This window comes from Anticarsia gemmatalis, chromosome 1 (assembly GCF_050436995.1).
Source record: "Anticarsia gemmatalis isolate Benzon Research Colony breed Stoneville strain chromosome 1, ilAntGemm2 primary, whole genome shotgun sequence".
In the NCBI taxonomy this organism is placed as follows: Eukaryota; Metazoa; Arthropoda; class Insecta; order Lepidoptera; family Erebidae; genus Anticarsia; species Anticarsia gemmatalis.
The window spans coordinates 7,708,749-7,730,239 of NC_134745.1; the positions used below are offsets into that span (position 1 = coordinate 7,708,749).

General features: G+C 36.4%; 3 protein-coding genes across 9 annotated transcripts; 1 reads left to right on the plus strand and 2 right to left on the minus strand.

Annotated features, from left to right (window-relative positions):
• The first annotated feature begins 6 nt into the window (after nt 1-6).
• Nucleotides 7-5,640, plus strand: LeuRS-m (Leucyl-tRNA synthetase, mitochondrial). The gene is made up of 6 exons (XM_076115983.1): nt 7-843; nt 1,166-1,618; nt 1,737-3,090; nt 3,229-3,464; nt 3,544-3,780; nt 5,170-5,640. The coding sequence occupies exons 1-6, from the start codon at nt 739-741 to the stop codon at nt 5,398-5,400; spliced, it is 2,616 nt and encodes an 871-aa protein (XP_075972098.1). The 5' UTR covers nt 7-738; the 3' UTR covers nt 5,401-5,640.
• Nucleotides 5,641-5,776: 136 nt separating this feature from the next.
• On the minus strand, nt 5,777-11,146 carry LOC142973976 (uncharacterized). 7 transcript variants are annotated; one of them, XM_076116082.1, is made up of 8 exons: nt 11,009-11,146; nt 10,841-10,885; nt 9,038-9,070; nt 8,014-8,120; nt 7,368-7,493; nt 6,421-6,492; nt 6,142-6,285; nt 5,777-6,006 (listed from the first exon to the last, which is right to left on the minus strand). In XM_076116082.1, exons 4-8 carry the CDS (start codon nt 8,092-8,094, stop codon nt 5,935-5,937), a joined length of 495 nt encoding a protein of 164 aa, XP_075972197.1. In that variant the 5' UTR covers nt 8,095-8,120; nt 9,038-9,070; nt 10,841-10,885; nt 11,009-11,146; the 3' UTR covers nt 5,777-5,934. The 7 variants fall into 7 exon arrangements, with proteins under 7 accessions (XP_075972197.1, XP_075972168.1, XP_075972151.1 ...); XM_076116053.1 differs by having other exon boundaries at nt 10,821-10,885; XM_076116036.1 differs by having other exon boundaries at nt 10,756-10,885.
• Nucleotides 11,147-12,814: 1,668 nt separating this feature from the next.
• Nucleotides 12,815-20,953, minus strand: ttv (exostosin glycosyltransferase 1 ttv). The gene is made up of 8 exons (XM_076115994.1): nt 19,850-20,953; nt 19,173-19,374; nt 18,806-18,925; nt 17,991-18,308; nt 17,527-17,648; nt 17,156-17,336; nt 16,834-17,078; nt 12,815-13,595 (listed from the first exon to the last, which is right to left on the minus strand). Exons 1-8 carry the CDS (start codon nt 20,710-20,712, stop codon nt 13,415-13,417), a joined length of 2,232 nt encoding a protein of 743 aa, XP_075972109.1. The 5' UTR covers nt 20,713-20,953; the 3' UTR covers nt 12,815-13,414.
• Nucleotides 20,954-21,491: the final 538 nt, after the last annotated feature.

Here is a 21,491-nt window from a genome sequence, read left to right on the forward strand (position 1 = left end):
TATTCACTTTACTTCAATCGAAGTAGGTAAAAAACGTGATTGCGCGTGATCTTGTGAATAGTATTTTTTATATTAATTTCTATAAAATCGATTGAAACATCGGACTGGGTGGGACAGCAATGAATTGATTAATCCGATCCCGCACCCAATATTCAATCACGATATTTGCGGTATTAAGATTTTTTAACTCCTCCAGATTCCGGTCTATGCGGAATACGTCCAGATTTATTTTTTAAAGGATATATAAATAATTACCATTTAACATAATTAAATAAATTAATTTTGTACATTTTAATATAATGAATAATAATGATATTTTGTCTTAGTGTACAAAATATTGCTAATAGGTTCCTACGTCCGTTTTAAGTTTCCGAACGAATGCGGACTGTCTGCCAAACGACTGACAATAGTTGACTTTATTGACATTGCTGTTCAACACATGTCAACAAATTGTATTGTCAGTTCAGTGATCGGTGTCATACTGTCATGTCTGTCATACCAATACTGTTTAAAATTTATGATAGTCCTAAATATTAAACAAAATTTATTAAAGAAATCGTTAATAAATATCATAATACCTCATCTGATTAGATCAAACAATAATCAGTATGTTAAACAATTAGTTTGGTCCGTGTAAATCCTAACGTGTATATACTTTACATTTAAAGTATATTTTTCGTCTTCAGTTGGCGTTTTCTGTTTAAATGTTTGTTTTATGTGTTTAATACGGCAACCAATATGTCGGTTTTTCATGTAAGACTACCGAGAAAATATCAGCAAGTCAATCTATTGCGGAGTTTTATATATTTGTCTTTCAGAAATAAAAGCAGTTTAAGGTTATGGGTATGAAATCTTTAAATTATTTATAAATAAAAGATAACTTAAGGCAACACACGCCAGTAACATTCTGAAGTTAGATAGATTTATGAGAAATAAGCTTAACAGGGAAAACATTGCAATGACACCTTACATGCCTGAGAATTTTTCAAACAATTCAGGGATTGATGCAATATCCACAGCCAACATTTGACAGAATGGTGGAGTGAAGGCCAAACCCCTCTGTCATTTCTGGGAGGAGACTGATGCCTAGCAGTGGGATAGTCATTGATTAAATCTATTTACTTTTTATGTAATATAAAAATAAATAATTATATATTATTTGCAGGAAGAGGACATCAACACAAATATAAAAATAAATATTGAAAACCATTGGGCAAAAGAAGTAGTTAATAAATCTGAGAATCACCATGGTAAAAGGTCTTATTATGTTTTGCCTATGTTTCCATATCCATCAGGAAACTTGCATATGGGTCATGTGAGGGTGTACTCAATATCAGATACTATAGCAAGATTTCAACAGTTAAATGGAATTAATGCTATACATCCTATTGGGTGGGATGCATTTGGTTTGCCAGCAGAAAATGCAGCTATAGAAAGAAATATACCACCTCACTTATGGACTAAAACTAATATCAGCTCTATGAAGAATCAACTTGAAAGTTTGGGTTTTAATTTTGATTGGAATAGAGAAATATCTACCTGTGACCCCAGCTACTACAAATGGACACAATATATATTTTTGAAATTGTTTGAAAAAGGATTAGCATATCAAAATAAGGTAAGGTATGTCAAGTTTTATAATTTCAATAAACAAAATGGTGTACCTATATAGTTATTCAGCCTTCATGTTTATAACATTGATATCATTTAATGTTCAAAGAAATACTTACTTTTAGGCACAAGTTAATTGGGATCCAGTAGATAAAACTGTATTAGCTGATGAACAAGTAGATGATCTTGGTTGTTCTTGGAGATCTGGAGCTAAGGTGGAGAAGAAGTATCTAACACAATGGTTTATTAAAACCACAAAATTTGCCAAACATTTGTATGATGGTCTTGATAGTAAAGATTTGGAAAATTGGAAAGATATCATCAATTTACAAAAACATTGGATTGGTGAATGTAATGGGGTGGTAGTGAGTTTCAGCATAAAAATAAACAATGAAATAAAAACATTTGATGTCTGGACATCTGAGCCCTATAAATTTATTCATGGCAATTTTATAGTTATGAGTCCAAGCCATGCTTTAGCCCAAGAACTGAAGGATAAAAATATCATGAATCTTACATGTTATAATCCATTAACAGAGAATGAGATACCAGTTTACATAACAGATAGTTATAATTATCCTGATGGCAGAGATGTCAGCATTGCTTGTTCTACAATAGATGAAGAGGATTATAACATTGGACAAACTCTCAATGTACCAGTTTCAGATAAGAAAATAAAAGATTTAAATCTGGAGCTAGAGGGCAAAAAAGCAGTTGACATTGCTTGTAGTAAAAATGTGGGTGGTCATTTTGTGAGTTCCAAACTAAAAGACTGGCTCATATCTAGACAAAGATACTGGGGGACACCTATACCAATTATCCATTGTAATAACTGCGGTGCAGTCCCTGTACCATATGATCAACTTCCTGTCACACTACCAGAATTAAATACTTCTATATCTGGTATTCAGACATTAGACAAATTGGATGACTGGGTTAACTGCAAATGCCCTAAGTGTTCATCCAGTGCAAAGAGAGAAACAGATACAATGGATACATTTGTTGATTCTTCATGGTATTATTATCGCTTTTTGGATCCTACTAATCAGGAGGCTCCATTTTCAAAAGAAGCTGTTCAAAATCACATGCCTGTAGAAATTTACATTGGTGGGAAGGAACATGCTGTACTGCATTTATATTATGCTAGATTCATGAGTTATTTTTTGCATTCACTTGGATGGACTCCCACTCAAGAACCATTTAAAAAGCTTGTAGTACAGGGAATGGTTATGGGACAGTCTTATAAAATTAAATCTTCTGGTAAATATATAAAACCTGAACAAGTGGAAAAAGTTGGTAAAGAGTATAAAGATAAAGTCAGTGGTGAACCTGTATTAACACAGTGGGAAAAAATGAGTAAATCTAAACATAATGGTGAAAATCCAGAAAGATTATTGACAACTTATGGCTGTGATACAACTCGGTTGTTGATTCTTGCTGATGTGCCACCAGCTACTCCCAGGAAATGGTCTGATGCTAGTAAGTAGAGCCACAGAATAAATTATAGTACAAGTAGTATTGCTTCAATATTTTTACTGAAGTATTTAATACACATATTTGAATACCATTAATGTATGTAAATTATGTAAGTATACACAAAACAGATCTATTTTACAGCACTGCCAGGGGTCCTCAATTGGCAACATAGGTTATGGATGACCATAAGGGAATTTTTAAAACACAGACACAATGTTTCTTCGAATTCATTGAGTTCTCAAGACTTCGAGAAATATGAAGAAAAAATATGGGATTCTAGAAACTTTTTGACAGCAACTACAACTTTTCATTTTAAGTATACTCAAAAGCTTAGTGTTGGTATATCAAGACTCCAGAGTTTAACTAGTGTGTTAAGGGTAAGGATACAAAATGGATAATGTGAACAAATTATCAAGGAATGCCATCTTTTTAAATTGGTACTTTTTGTTGCTACAGAATAATGTTCCACCAGAAGTAGTAGCTAGGAGTGAGGAGTTCGAAAAAGCTTTAGCTGCCCTAATCATTATGCTTGCACCTGTAACACCCCACTTTTGTTCGGAATTATGGGCTGGATTTTTGTCGGCGCCTAACAGAATAAGTAGTGAATCGAATTTAATAAACTGGCAGCAAGATGTGCTACATCAAAAGTGGCCGACAGTAGACGACCACTACAAGCTTTCGTTGTTATGTAAGGTAAGGTACCTACGCATATAATTTATGAACTAGATATTTAGTCATTTCAATATTTTATTATAGTTTTATAAATACATCTACCCATTGATTAAGCGGTTTTAAGTATTCGATTTTGCCAGTCATTTTAGAATGTAGGCGGTAGAGAGGATCAGGCCAAATTACATCTCGTCTCAAGATTATGTACTAAGTTGGAATTGTTAAGTAATACTGTTTGCCGCAGTGGCGCATCGCATGTCGTCACCGATTGTCGCTACCGCCTTCTATTCTCGCCACGGACTCCCACTTTTTTTAATGATAGTTCAATATGTAAAATTGAACTTGTGTTACAATTCTAAAAATACTTAATTAACAACTAGTTTCTGTTGTAACTACTATTAAACTACGAACTTAGTATGTGGTAAGACTTACCAGTCGGTTATAACTCGTCAACGCCCGTAGAATAAACGACTGCTGAACACGAGGTCCCGGGTTCGTTTCTCGGGTGGGCAAAGTGGTATTGGTTAGTCCTGACCTTGGTTCAATTTTACCTCTATTACATAATACATACACCCCTGCCTACATTTTCGAAGACAGGGAACAGACGTAATGTTATAAGTACCTACATAATATGAAAAACATAAACTTCTCACATGGCACTTATTAAATATAGGCGGAATTAGAGATATTTTAAAGTAAAGAGAATAAATATTTTTTATGAAAAAATCTTACTCTAGATAGGTAGTGTTAGTACATAATAGCAAATATACTTACGTATAATATTTTATGTATCGTTGGGATTGTAACACACGATTGTCTAGTTGTGACACCTCGCGTCGATGCAACATACAGTGCATGTATGTCATACTTGATATCATTTGATTTATTCTGTATGCAATCTAAAGCGAGCATGCATTATACCTACAATATTTCCACTATTGATGCATATATACGACTTTCTCTTTACAAATAGACGGTTGCTCAACGGAAATGCACATCATATGAACAGGTGATAGCTATTTCTCCCGAAGATTTCATCATTGACACATATTATGTTTTAAGCAACACAATAGTTTCTACTTATAAGTTTTCCTATTGGCATGTTTTATTTGTTCCACAAAAATAGATCGACTTCTAGGCAACAAAGTAAAGCATTTTTATGTGAACAGGAGCAGGTAGTCTCTTAGTATCACTAAAGGCCTACGTGCTTCTAGATTTGTCATTGGACACAAAAAAGAACAGAAGCACACGCCCGGCATCTCTAATTAATTTGCTTGTAGGCGGATAAAATTATACATAGGTATATTTTATACACTTAATAAGTATATGGTTTTCTTAAATCAGCCCGGACTATGCAATTAATGCAATTACATATCTACACTTGTATTTTTATAACGATTCTTATAATTTTAGGTCGATGGAGCTGACAGGTGTGAACTTAAAATAGAAGCCAAAAATCTCATTAATGTAAAGCACGATGATGCATTACAAATGATGATTAATGAAGAAGCCATTAAAAAAACAATACGAAGAGGAATACATAAAACCAAATATGAACATTATCCAGACTGCCGTGCCATATTGCATATATTTACAAATCGAAAAGTTAAATCTGAAAAAGAAGCTGAAAGCATTCGTGCTTGAATTCATGCTTAATTTTAATGTTGTTAATAGGTATAGTAATATAGATATTTATGTTTAAAACAATATTTTATTAAATCAGGCCTAGTTTCTGAGTAAGTATTTGTTTTCATTTTATGTACTGTTACTTTATATAACAGTAGATTTTTTAACACTTTTTCATACTTAGGCAGTGAAACTGATCCTGTCTCCTTAAAAAATCAACTTTAAGACCGGGCTTCACCACTTCTCCATAACTATGAAATAGCTAACCAGATGAAATAGTAAGCTTATTTGAGTAGTTCTTGGTGTATAATAGCCCATCATGAGATAAATAGCCAATAATCTAAATAGACAACGAATAACTTAAAAAAAATTGGCTCAGAAAAAAAGGATACCGTACCATATTACAAAATCCGTTTATTTTAGAAAATTACCACGTATATCATAATGTTTACCTAAGCTTAAAACTAAGGCAGTGACCTTCTATTTTGGCGATGAGTATCTAAAAACCTAGGTACAACTATCTACGACCTCACGTATACAGCTACCCTTCCGCTAACTCGAACCTCTAGACTTTTTTGCTCTAAATATCTCGTCCTTGTAGGCTTTCAGGTTGGCTGCGGTATCCTGAAAAGAAACAAACATTAAGTGATTAGTTATTACAAAGAATTTAAAGTGAATGCCCCGAGCAATGAGTGATTGAAAAGAGTGAAAGAGAAGTGATTGACTTGATATAACATCATATTATATTATAGTGTTTACCTTCCTCGCTTCACGCCATTCTAAGTTGCGAAGTCGGCTTAACCCTTTCAAATTTCGATCCAAAATTCTAAGGAATTCCGATCTGGTTATCTTCGGCGTCTCGGTGGTTCCATTATTAGATGGATCAGGAGCCGATGTCACGGCCTGGAAAAATTACAATTAAACGGGGTGCAAAAAAGCCCATGTGATTTTTAATATTAAAAAAATGTTATAGTATTGGACATAGTATGGTTCATGGTTTCCATTTCACCTCTGCTGTCATCAAGTTTGAATACTTACGTTCTCATCAGCAAATTGATTGCTAACTAATTCAGATATTTGATTGTATGCACTTTTGGTGTCATTGATTTGCTGAAAAAAAAAGGAATTCATATAGATTAAAATAACTACTTAATTATTAATACCTATACATAACCCATTCGTCTCGCATCCCCGGGTTGACATCGTTCTTTCTAAATGATGATTGTTTATTGGAACCTAGGTCTTGGCCAGCATCAGGAACTGAACGCTTTATCATTCAAGGATTCCTCACACTTAGATATTCTCTTTCTCTTCCTCTTTTGAAAAGACAACTCCTGCACTAAGAATTGCTCTTGTGTCGCGGGGACTTTTACAAACATACAAAGAACGGACACAAAGTACAACCAGACCCGAAACAATTATCTGTAGATCGCACAAATAGTTGTCCCGTGTGGGAATCGAACCCACGACCTCCCGACGCAATGGTTGCGGCGTGGTGACCGAAACCACTGCGCCACGGAATCAGTCAAAATGTTTCTTCGATATGCTTATGTTTCTTCGAGTAGACAACAAGATTCTAACCCAATGGTTAGAATAATCCCGTTTCGGGCTTTTTTTTTTTCAATATAAACTGCTATGTAGTGACACAATTTTATGCGAATTAAGAGGAAACTGATGTTTTGACTTAACCAATGTCAATATGATTGTAAGTACATTTAGCGCAATAGTTGACGTGGTTATCTTGTCACAATAATCGCCATTCGCCACGCCGCGTGTGGTGGGCTCGAATCCCTCCCATGTACCCACTTAAGTGTAGGTAGGTAATTTAGACGATAGGTATTTATAAGTACCTATGCTTATCACAGGTCTATTATCAGAGATATTTGTTAATTTAAATACCTACCTAGGTACTTACCGCTACCTTTTTTAATTATCAAAATAAGGTAATTAATAATTAAAGATAAATCTTCTTAATAAATAGGTACCTCTAGAATTACATGAAAAATGGTTCCAAAAAATCCTCGTTTTGGATTTCCCGCTACATCATTACCAGTTTTGAATAATAAATGCCTTGCTGCACGGTCCTTTTCTATAAGTTCATCAGCGGTTGACTGAAATTAAAAATAATTAATATGGACTACTGATCTATGTAAGTAGGTCTCTACGTATTTTATTAAAATAAATTCATTTCATTGGCCTGTGTCCATCTATTGCAGATGATTCAGGTGGCGTCAGATAGAGGAATAATAGTAAATAATAATAAATTAGTAATATTCCTCTAATATTCCTCTAAAATAAATAATTGCTCTTTATTTAGGTGTAATGCAATTTTGCCCACGCCAAAAAAGAAGAATAGTCCGTTTCCGTAGAAGTGTCGGGATCATGTTCCGGTTGATTCATAAGTATTGGAAAGTACCCGATTTCTTTTGTCAGGAAACTCATAAAAACAGAGTTCCAAACATCAAGAAATTGAGATTATTCATCCACTGTCCTGTACGCAAAAGTAATATTGGCAGACAAAGAAAAAATTAAGTTTCCCTTGGTAGTTTATTTATTAAGTAGGTAGCCTAGGTAACTTACTTAATAAACTTACTTAATCACATAAGTGTAAGTAGGTATACAGTTACTCACGAGCTGAGCGCTGATACACGGTGATATTATGGTGATTATTAAAAATGTGACTAGAAGAAAGTGCTGCGCTCCAAGCTCCATCTTTAAACTCCTTTGTGGAATAGCGGCTATCCTGATTCAAATTAAATCATTAAAGTATGTAGGTAGGTAGGTACCTACATATATACAAGTAGATACGTCCGAACGCTTCGACTGTGTTTAACTTATAATGAAAACAAGGTAATTGAGGCACAAGGTGAATATTAAAATTGCTTCTAAGGTCGCGTGATTTTTACATTAGAAAATAAACGTATTGTATTTTTAGGAATAAGTACCTTAGGTATAGGTAAGGTTTTGGATTTCTATAATCAGGGCCAATTTTTATTGAGACTGGTATTTTTATTTAAGTCTCAAATTTTAATTGACTAGGAAGGTGTTCAGGTAAATCGTAATTTTAATACAGGTCTATATGACCTTCCCACGTCGCGTTCAACACGACACACAATCACATTACCTTGTCTACCTACTAAGTGTTTCGACAGACTTAAAATATCTGCAAACTGTGCTTATTTATTCTCCACTTTATTTCGCCAGAATCACAGTAGATAATATTGGTGAGACACAGAAATTATTTGTAATTGTGTGCAAGACATTCACTTCAATTTAATAATACTTAAATAGAAAATCTAGTTGTACTGGCTTTGCATACGCTACATTTACTTATTGCTTGAGAAAATTATCTCCGTCAAATCATTACGCTGGTGCACTGTTGCAAGTACCGTACCGTAGTACTTTTCGACGGCAAGACGCAAAAATTATAATTCTTCTCCCAGGCGTTGAATAACATTGTTAAGTACTCATTGAGCTATCTACTTACTACTTACTTAGTTACATGTTACGTACCTGTTTGTTACTTATGAGACATTATTATGTTTAGTAAGTAGGAGGTACTTAATCTATATTCTAACAGATTTCGATATTAATGAGTAGAAAAATAAGTAAGTAATCGTTATTAGTAGAGAAATATTTTAAAATAGATACTTACGTAATTGAAGTTGCTGTTATTGATCGCGCATCACTAAAAAGCAATGAACAAATAGGTATTTAACTAATGTTTTGACTCATTAATATTACAGTCATTACACAACGAATTACATCGAATGTTTAGTAACTTGGCTAAATGGCAACGCTCCTAGGTAAGTAATATAATTTATAATTGATGTCAAATATTGTCCTCATATCTAGTTATCTAATTGAGATAGGTACCTATCTACCGCGAGCTTTGTAAAGAGTTGTCAGATTTATTTTGAGGTAAATTCAGGTTTTTAGTGTGTTAGCCTGTGTTGATAAATAAATAAAGAACGCCAGATAATTAGTCAACAGCCCAAACTACGAATTGGTCCAGTAGGCTTTGCCTAATCAGCACATCTTTCAGTGTTAGATGGTAGTGGATCATGAACACAAAGTTGTCGATCAATAGGGAACAAGTAGCTACCTACATATTTTGATGGTTTAGGACAACATCACCTACTGAATCTATACTATCTATCTATACTTACTAATATTATAAAGCTGAAGAGTTTGTTTGTTTGTTTGTTTGAACGCGCTAATCTCGGGAACTACTGGTCCGATTTGAAAAGTTCTTTCAGAGTTAGATAGCCCATTTATCGAGGAAGGTTATAGGCTATATATCATCACGCTACAACCAATAGGAGCAGAGTGCCAGTGAAAAATGTTACAAAAACGGGGAAAATTATGATTCTCTTATGTCACGCAAGCGAAGTTGCGCGGGTCAGCTAGTTAAACATAAAATTAAGATATCTGCTACCTAACCTACCTGCAACTCTACGTCATATTGATTAAGTATTTATTGGAGAGAAACAGGAGTAAAGAGTTGCGGCAATATAAGTAAGTAAGTATTAGATAACACCATTCAGCTTTTATGTTTGTATATTAACATAATATTATGTTGATCGATCCAAACCTGTGCTTGTGCTCACCTACCTATTTCTTATGTTCAGTTTCTTTCGTAACACAGAAATGCGGAAAAATCAGAACCAGTCTTACAAGATAAACTCACTATAATTCCACACTGCGTTTATTTGTACCTACTTGGTTTGGTTGAACCAAGTCAAGTTCTTAGAACACAATACTTATTTTATCTATTACTAAACAATAAAAACAAGACCCTAATAGTTAATCACTTAATTACGTACATTAATAAGAACGAATCTATTGCAAAATCCATACCAAATTCTAAATGTGAAAGTCTGGCAGTCTGTCTGTGTCGTATAAAAAGCTTCCTGCTTCGAAGACTGAATCGATTTTGATAACATTTTCCAAACACAGTAGGCAGACTGCTTATTTTTCTAAAATCTAATTTATTGTTTTGTTTTATTAAGTACCTACATGGCAGCGCGAGATCCTTTTTAATTATAGGTATGTTAACATTTCTGCATAGGTACTGAGAAACTAAATAAGTTAAAGATGCTTTTAGTCCATTTATTGGTCTTTGTTATAATTCCGTGGATCCACTAGCGATCATTATTTGATTATGGGACACAAAATATTTGTTATTATTAAATTCAAAATTTTAATGACACATGGGTGCCTATTTGAATAAACGATGTCATAGATAATAGTTCCAATTAAATTGTCTGCGATACAATACACCTATCCGTGGAGCTGCCATTAGCCGAGTGTTTTTATTTTTTCAACACGTTATTCGATAATTATTTGTTTTGAATTACATTTCCTACTTACTTTACTTAAAAGTACCAAATCTCCTTATTTTGCGGTGGTTCTTATATCTACGCTGCTATAAATACCTGCCAGAGGCCCTGCCTACCCTGTCACTCGAAGATAGGCGTGATGGTAAGGTTGTCTTATTTGCCTGCACCAAATAATAAAAAAATAACAATTTTAATTTTTCACAAAGGCACAAACTACACAGCTGAGTGGTGTTTTGATGTATTTATTATAAAGTCGCACTTATTATGTAAACACATTTCTGTACCTAAGTTTACGCTGCGCGACTTGTAAATAGAAGCGCTTGCGCACCGGCTTTGCGGTGTAAGTTGACGAGTGCACTGTGTAGCACGGCGTTCACACTAAACGTCCAAAGCCCGCGTACAAGCACCATCGGGGCCAAGGCCACCACTGGCGTTGATTGCGAAGTAGTTATTCGTTATGTCAGCCTGTGTTCTACTTATGCAATGCTTACCTACCATTATGATGCAGTTCGATGGCCCGGCAATTCTTCCTAATAATATATACCTACCTACCGAAACTACCTACTTACTTACTTAATTGATGACATTAGATGTCTTTATTTATCTCACTTTTTTCATTTATCTTGCAATGTAGGTACAATTTGTTCATTTATCTTGTATGTTTAAGTGAAGATATTGGTTTGAGACCCGGATGCTGACTGACGAGTGTATGTCGTCACAAGCTAGTACGTACATGAGTCAAGGATTTTGAAATGACCTACGCCATAATCCATGAAAAATTAAACTACATTAGTCATGCATATCGGCAACTTGTATGATAATTGACTGTCACTTTGCGAACCTATATGACTAGTAGGTACCATTGAGTTGTCCGTAAGTAGGTATGGGACAACGGACACTTTTGGTGTGATTTGTCCCGGGTAGGTAAGTGGTATACCTACTGTTTTGGTGCCTAGTACAGTACCTAGTCTCACTGCTATCCACGTCACGGCACTCGTGGGACATCCGTATTTAGACATTACGTTTACTTCATACCGGATCTGCAAGGAAACCTCTGGCTTCTGCTTATATCCAGCTGAAGCTAAAACTTTTTACTAGACTCTTCACTCATTTAACTGATGTAAAGAAAATGTCTAATAATTTTGAACTACTTACAGTGAAATACGATTACACAATGTAAACAAAAACACCCAAGTAGGTACCTACTTATTTTTCGTGGATCCAGTACTTATCACTTGAACAATGAACACCAAGTGATTCCGAATGTCCTACTAGTACTTACTAAGATGTAAATAGAGGTCGGACGTCAATAGGATTACTTACTGGAACCAAAACAGTGGCGTTAGTCCTGTATTTACTTACACGGGACAACTAATTTCCCATTTATGGGACATGCCATTAGCAACAACAGTCTAGACCATAAGGGCGCCTTTCCACCAGAGATGTGCTATACATATTATGCCTTTGATATCCACCAATCATATTCATAGTTGCATATAGATTAGCACTGGTGGAAACGTATTCAGCTAAAATATTAAGATTTTTATATGGAAGGATGCGCGCTATGTGTGACGTGTGACGCATCGCGCCGCCCCGCCTCGCCCTCACAGCTTCCCTTCTATCGATATATCGCATAGCTCGAGCAAAGCGAGCTAAGATGCACATATTCCTCGCGAAGCTCCTTTGCGGCGGCGCATCTTAGTAGCAAATCTTACTCGCACTGCAAATTAATTTATTATCGGTAGAAGCGGTCACACAGATTCACTCTCTTTTTCTCATCTGGTGGATGGGCACCCTTACTGAGATATAAATTTAACTATCGAGTTAATATCATAGAAAATTTATTCATAAAAAAACAACCGAGCACGCAGCTGTAAATAACTTAGGTACTAAGTATTTCAGTGGTACCAGGACCGCGGCACGTGCGGCAAAAAATATCCGTGAGTTCCTAGCCTCAATGTAGAACTGGACTCTATGGACATATTTCAGCTAGAAGAAAATTATTTATACCTTCTTAAATTATTTTATTTATTGATTCGGTAGGAAAGCAAGGAGGATTGGTGAGATGGGTACCAACAAAAGATGAAAACCATGCCAATGATAACTTAGGAAGTCTTTTAATGTAAAATACGCATCCTTTTTACCATGCAAATCTACAATAACAACTATTACTTATTATACGGCAATTTGTTTAGCCTTGTTTAGAGATCGCAAGAGAGCCAAAAACAGTTAACAACGCATTAATTAATAAAAAACAACCTGCAGCCAAATTTGCCTGGCCTCAACTCTGTCATAACATTTTTACAAAGTTTCTGCAACAATTTCTAAGATCTTTTGAATGGTTAAAATCAACGGTAATATTGGGGATGAATTCTATAGTTTGTGAGTTAGTCTGTTTTCGGACCTGAGTGAGGATCTGTGATATTATTATTGCAAAAATAGATGCAAAAATAGAATTAATTAGAACTACTTGGAGAAAACGACGAAAATTACATATTTTTTTTGTACGAATTTATTTATCTTTTTGACTATGACGCGAACATATCTAACCATCGACATTATAACCACAATGTTTATCAGCTATTAATTTAGAAATGACCCAAGACTCTGGTAAACTTAGACAAAATGCATCGCAGAAGATAATATAATTCAAGCACGTAGTTTGCTCAATGCAACATGTCACTTCGCGTTCAAGAAGTCACTAATTCCATTTTTCTGTATTTCTTCCTAAGCGTCGATACGGAATCTTTAAATAATATCGGATCCAATCGGAGGACAGATCTCATAAGCGGCATATAGCCCCAAGCGGTGGCGAACGTGTTCAGGCACGACTGTCTCTGAACAAAGTGCTCGGGATCGCTCCACGACGATCTGAAAGGGTTTAACGGACGTTAGAATACGATAAGATAATTTTTGTTTATTATGGCGATGGCTGTTAATGTAATACACAACTTGCAGTTGTATTACCAAAATGTTCGTGGGCTCCGTACCAAGACTGATTTATTTTACCGTCAAGTATTGTGCAAGTCATATGACGTAATAATGCTCACAGAAACATGGCTACTGGATGGAATATCAGACTCAGAATTATTTGATGACCGGTATATTGTATGGCGCCGTGACCGGGATTATGTCACTACGGGGCAATCGCGCGGTGGTGGGGTACTTATCGCTACGCGCAGAGAATTGCCGGTTGTATCTCACCCATTTTTGCATTCCACTGCTGAAGATCTTTGGCTTAGTATTCGAGTAAGAAAAGCTAATAGCCGCACGTTCATTAATCTATATCTGTGCGTTATATATTTATGTAATCAAAATTTAGGCCTTTCATTCACTTCACAACTTACCAACTTTCTATTAAAATTAAATCAAGTAGTAATCAGCAACGATTCGGACGTTTTCCTTATCGCAGGGGATTTTAATATGAGTGGAATCAACTGGTTCCCCTCTGGTCAATTATCTTTAGTGCCGACGAATGTCAGCACTATCGACGAATATGCTCTAGTTGACGAATTAAAACTATTAAATCTCAATCAATGTAACAGTGTAGTCAACAAATATGGTAAAACGCTCGATCTAGTCTTATCTAATACTACGTCAGTAGGTGTCACCTCTAGTGCAGATCCATTAGTACCAATTGATGATTATCACCCCGCACTTTTAATCGAAATAAACTTTTTTGAAATCACGGCATTACAGAGTGCACCACGAATCAAATTTCTATATGATAAGGGTGACTTTGACAGTATCAATAGTAGAATTAATATGATTGATTGGGATTATGAGTTCGCATCCCGTTCGGTAGATGAATCTGTTGATTTCTTTAACCGCGCTCTTCTTGATCTCCAAGAAAAATACATTCCTCACAAGATTTCACGTAACAATTCATATCCTATCTGGTACAGCCGATCACTTATAAGAACTATAAAAGAAAAACATAAATACTTAAAAAAATTCAAGACTTACGGGAACAAATCGGACGAATTAACATTTAGGCTTCTGCGAGATAGAGTGAAAACCATGGAGAAAGAATGCTACGACAACTATTTAGCACTCACGGAAGAGTCAATTAAATGTAATCCTAACAACTTTTGGACATATGTGAGGAAGCGACACAATTCACATGCCATCCCTTGCACCGTAACTTATAACAACCAAACCTTCACTACAGGCGAATCAATCTGTGAGGCGTTCTCCTCATACTTTAAGTCTAATTTTCTTGATTCATCAACTACTAATTACTCGACTACATCTCTAGCGATGCCAGCTCATTCCTATCATATATCTACTATCTCTGTTAACAGTGATCTCGTATGCAATTCTCTTAAAAAACTAGACACATCAAAGGCGCCTGGGCCCGATAACATTTCACCTAAATTACTTGTGAAATGCGCGCACTCTCTAGCCAATCCTATCACTTTGCTATTTAAAATGTCCTTGCGTGCTTGTGTGTTTCCTAAATTATGGAAATCAGCGTTTATTACCCCTATCCATAAAAAAGGCGCTAAATCAGAGATTTCAAACCACAGGCCCATATCCAAGTTATGTGTTATAGCCAAGCTTTTTGAGAGAATTGTGTATGATCAGGTTTACTCTGCTCTTAAAAACTCATTTAGCCCATTTCAACACGGCTTTTTAAAAGGTAGATCTACCGTCACAAACCTTGTCTTATTAAATGACTTTGTCACAGATGCTATGGACAAGGGTTTACAGGTCGATGTCGTCTACACTGATTACAGCAAGGCTTTTGACCGGATAGACCATTCAATCCTGCTTAGCAAATTAAATAATATAGGTGTATGTGGTGATCTGCTCAGATGGTTTTCTTCCTATTTGGAAAACAGGTCACAAGCTGTCGCTTTAAACAATTATATCTCTAGTTGGATCCCTATACCAAGCGGATGCCCTCAAGGTTCCTTGCTGGGACCATTTTTATTTACAGTCTATGTGAACGACATCGGCCTGTGCCTGCAGTCTTCTAATCTGTTGTGCTTCGCCGACGACATGAAGGTCTATGCCTCGATATCATCGTTTGATGACATGCTCGCACTTCAGGCTGACTTACGACGTTTGGGGGATTATTGCCGAGCAAATATGCTGGATCTTAATCCTTCAAAGTGCTCGGTGATGACATATTCCCGTAAGCGGTCTACATTAGCCATGACCTATACCTTAGACGGTTATCCATTACCCCGGTGTAACTCTGTTCGCGATTTAGGTGTATATCATGACTCCAAGCTTATCTTCGAGTCGCATGTAGATGCTATCGTGGCCAAAGCATCTCGGTCATTAGGATTTATAATGCGTCTTTCAAAAAGTTTTACAAAGGCCAAAACATTAAAAATTCTCTACTGTACGTTCGTTAGAAGTCAGTTAGAGTATGCATGTGAAATTTGGAATCCATGCTATCAAAAGTATATTGACCGAATAGAAACCATACAACGAAGGTTCATCAAATATCTTTGTTACCATCAAAAAATACCATACCAGGCTAATAACTACTTTGATCTTTGTAAGAAATTCCATCTTCTGCCGTTAACCCTTCGTCGCGATATATCAGACTGCGTCTTAATATCGAAAATCCTTCAGAATGATATTGATAGCCCAGACCTATTGTCCAGATTCAGTCTGAATGTTCCATCTACAACCCGCAACAATCCACCAATACGAGTCCCTTTCGCTATGTCAAACTACAGACAAAACTCTTTTATAATTCGTGCCAGCAGAACCTTTAATAAATTCAGCAAACTCGTTGATATTGATCCCTTTTGTACCAGGGTGGATACGGTTAGGAAGTCTATTAGTTTTTCCTTTTTCAAAGGTGTATAATGTCATTTAAATAAATTTTTGTATTAGCTTAACTTCTAACTATAAAAAAAAAAAAACAATCTTACAAGCTTCGCAATGGTTGTACGCATAGAGACATATGCATAATAGAATAAAATGTATACTCTAATTCTAAACGTGTCGACTTGTAATTGGCTAGCTGTATCTATGTCACTTTCATTGATAAGTTAATGTAGCTGTAAGTCGTCCATGCTTTTTAAATAAATAAATAAATAAATAAGATTCGAGAAAATCAACGAACACAACATCGTAAACAACAAACTTGTATCGGTGATGAGCCGCCTTGTAGCGGCGGCGCTGAGCGAGTTTGAGCGGAGGGCGGCGAGTGAGGTGCGCCACGAGGCAGTTGAGCAGGATGTCCTCGCAGTTGCGCGCGCGCCGCACGGCCTGGCGCAGCGCCGGCGCGCCCGCCGCGTACAGCGCCAGCGTGGAGCGGTGCACCAGCGCCGCGCCCGGCAGCACCATGGAGTACGTGGCGCCCCACTTACTGCTGTAGCCCCACGCGCCCTGCGCACAACCGGACCGTTACTGTCGAACCGTCGAGCGGCACAACCCGACCGCGTAATTTAATCGATCGTGCCTACCTTAGCTTCGTCCCAGAAGTGAGTTCTAGCCGGATATCCGACTATACGTTCGGGAAATTGTTGCCATACTCGAAATGCGAAATCGAGTTCTTCCGCCAGAAGGGGTGCATCGCCGTCCAAAGAGAAGACGGCGGCCGTCGGGACCGCCCATAGTGGCTGCCACCGAGCTGACACGCCTTCCCTGAATTATTTTTTTTAATGAAGATAAATTCAGTTTTACTATCTAGCTAGAACATTTTGAGAGTCGAAAAGATGGAGTTCCTCTTCCTCTAGCTAAATGCACGCGTAGGACTAAGACATACGGTCATCATCATTAGAAAGAATAACCACCTATTAGGTAAGATAATAATTAAATAATATTTGGTGTTTACCCCGGGTAGTGCGTAGTAGCATCTACAACTAGTACGGGCAGTGGATCACGAGTATCACCAGCTAATCGTGCCAATGACTTGAGTGAAGGCGCTGCGCGTTCACTATCCCAAACTAGGACCACCTACAAAAACAACATTCAAATGAGAAATGTTATTAAAATGTTATATTGATCATCCACATACCTATATATTTAGGTACTGTTGAACTAATTGATTCGTGACCCACTTACGACACATCATGTCGAAATTCTTGTATATCTTTAAAATTTATCTTCCTTCGTATCGTCAGATTGTTGCACTTATGACGTTAATTAAATTGGTCGGTACTGCACTCTAATGTGCTAAATAGCTTTATCTGAGACCAAGTATTATTATGATCACATGCAATAATGGGCAGCAGGTGGGTCACAGATCAATTTTGTAGAGTGTATATTGAATATTGTCTATACATAGTGATTTATTACCTTCTCACAGTGCTCACTACTCGCTATGTTAGCTAGTAGTTTATGTAATGCTGGTGATGTAGATTGAACATACAATAACGCAGTGAACATATTACCAGGAGTAGGAGGCGGCGCAGCTAGAGGCACCGATGGTGCGGGGAGAGGAGAGAGGGGACCGGATGGACATGTCGGGGCTTGGAGGATGGGTGCGGCAATAGGCAAATGAACACGCGAATCTCCATAGGTAGCTAGAGTGCCTAGAGCTCCAGGAGATGCATTCCAAATTAAAGCTTCTCGTTGTTTTGACGATCTATGCGTCATTACACGTTCCAATAAGATCTGAAAGTGTTACACAAGTAGAATTAATGAAGTCCTAGATATCACACTAAGACGAAGCGTTTATTAATAAAACTACTAAGATATTGGCAAAAACTGCGCACCCATTTCTGATGACCCTATTTAATGCATTTAAGCTCACAAAGCAAGTCGAGTATATTCAATATAGAGTACGTAATGAACATTATAATATGAATTGCTCGTGTACGCAACAATTGTAAAATATAGATACATTTTTAAACCTCATGCAGTTCTGTGCCCTTACTGAGCTCATAATTTATTTATTATTATTTCGAACTAAACTTTTTGTTGAACTGGACGCGATTCAGTATCAGTATCATTACTAAACAGCTTCGTTAATTAATAATTTACTGATAACAACGCGCTTGATTACTAATTACGTTGCAAAAGTGACAACGGGCAAAATCGAGAAGCAAGCGCGACGATACACCACACTCGCTGACTACAAAAACCCTTTGTGTTTCTAAGTATTTACTTACCTCTATTGTGGTAAAAACAATTTTTTCTATTGATGAAAAGTATTGCTCCCACAAAAATTGTGTCTGTTGTCGCAAAGCTAGAATACGCTCGGGGGGTACTGAGCGTACAAGTTCGGGCACCTGATTAAAAATACATATTTCTGAGTAAATCAACTCAATCGGATTCACGTAATCGTTCAGATATTTATTGTGACGACATGCATAGCATCCACGCTGGTACAAGGCGGCACAACCAGTAATAAAATATAGTTATAGAGAATCGCCAAAGTTTAAGCTGGACTTTTATTGTCACTCGCGCGTTATTCGTTCTGTGACAAGTTAAACAAAAAAAAATTTGTATAATGAATTAATAATTTGAAACAATTACCTGCAAGAGGAGACGTTCATCTGCCCAAATGACTGCACGCCGCCAGTCAATACGTTCATCAAAAGGCAAACGCCAACCATTACTCAATAAAACTGGTATGCATCCTGCTGCTAAAGCTTCAAGAAACCGATAAGAACCAAGTCGCCTTCCTCGAGCTACTAAGCAAAATGTTGAATTTGCTAATAACTGTTCATAATCGAACCTGGAAAGACAGTAACATACTACATTATGCCTGTTAAACTGTTGTGGAATATGCATGGAAGGCAGACACAATTATTTTGTTTTACTTTTGTTCTGGAATATGCATTGAAGATAACCACAATTATTTTCAAGTGTGTATACAGAGACATTAGTAAAACACCAAAAACTAGATAGCTAACAAGATAAGTAACAACTTTTGTTCTGCTAGCTTTCTTCTAAGCACATCAGCAAGGTAAGGTAATCATACTCCTGCACCTGTTACTTGCGCAGTCAGGGGTGTTAGATTAGTAGTGCTATAAGGTTTTTAGTATTTTTAATTGAATCATGTATAAAATGTGTATAATGTTATAAATAAAATAAAAATATAAAATATAATTGTGTGACAATGTGCATGTCTCAACAGTAACATTGAATTAAGAAAATTATTAAACTGTAGTAAAAGAAGCTATAAAAATAGAGATGTAATAAATACATACTTATCATATTCTCTATTATCTTCATCACATCTCTCATCCCTTAAGTCTTTCCAAGATTTTCCGTGGCGACATGTAGTAACCAAAATTAGGTGATTTCCATCATGTAAGTGCCATAGTGAATTTCTTGTTTCACTGCCTATTCCATGCACATACCTTTTACCTTTAAATGCTAAAAGGTGTCGCTTTGGAGCTGGAAAAGCATTACCAGTAGCAGCAGGAGGCACCCCACCTCTCTCAGGGTGTTCTTTATGAAATAATGGTAAAGAGACATCAAATCCATCTCGAAAAATTGTCTCTGATGCACTGGCTCTAGCTAGAATTGCTTCACCTGGATCAAAACCTAATGCACCTTCTGCATAATCGGGCCAAGTCCCAGCATACAAATTGAATATAAGGTGATTACGGCCATTATTCCAATATTGCAGCCGTGATAAACGTGAAGCTACATCGGGGACATGTTCAGGTGACAGAGGATCAGCATCTAGAGTATCTATGGCCGGCACAAAAAGGCAAGCTTCATTCGGATCTCGCGTGGCATACCTTGATTCTCTAATAACCGATAGAACTTTGCGATACGACGCGCTGACCGGCCCATCACTAGGATAGACGTAAATTTTAGGGTCACTACCACATTTGGAAAAATCAAAGCATGTCTGCATCCGGCAAGGGGTCGCTGATATCGCAGACTTTCTATGTGGCTGAGAAGGAAGCTCTGACAGCTCTTCTAATGTAGCAAAGCTAGGAAGCTGATTTCGACGATTATTCTGGTTAATATCTGATTTTAAGTGATAGGTACCAAAATAACAATACAACAAAAATGCACAAGAAACGAAAAGAAGGCCAAAACGTTTTTTGGCTTGCATTTTATAACGTTTTACGAAGGAAATATCACAATCATTTTTGTTGTTCAGACCACTGACTATACAAAATAAAATATCATTTATGTTGACACGATGATTCGTTTATAGTTATCACCGAAGTAATGGGACTGACTAAACAAAACTCAATTTATACAAAAATCTGTGTATATCAAGCGTATATCAATGAAAGTACATTTGATTGTTTGTCACAAACTGACACAAACTGTTCTGCCAATTGTTATTGTCAAACTGACATATCCAACTGACATTTGACAAATAACCGTCTAATAACCTAGGACTACTATTTTTTTTAACTTAATTAGCGCATAGCCCAAATACAACGCATGGTTACATACATATGTTACAATATTACCGATAAGTATGTAATCATTTTATCCAGCTTATTAGTTATTTATTATTTCTTTTAACCGCCGCTTAAATTTTTAAGCGGATTAAACAAAAACCTTTCCAGACTAACACGTGGAGAGTTGGACGACCGAAAATTTAATTTTAGATGAACGAATAGAATTCTAGTAAATATGAATAGGTACTCAGGTTGTTGGTAGATTTGTATAAAGTGCAACTTGTGTATGTTGTATAGGGAGTTAGGAAAATGCATAAATAAATTGGCCTTAAACCGATTTTATTAGCAAAATCCTACCGATTTGGAATATTATTATAAATGGATTGGGCGTTTCGCGCCTCCCATAATTATGCATATGTATAATTTAGGGTCTTAACTCTTGCGTTGGGTTTGAGTCATTATCATAATAAGATAAGCG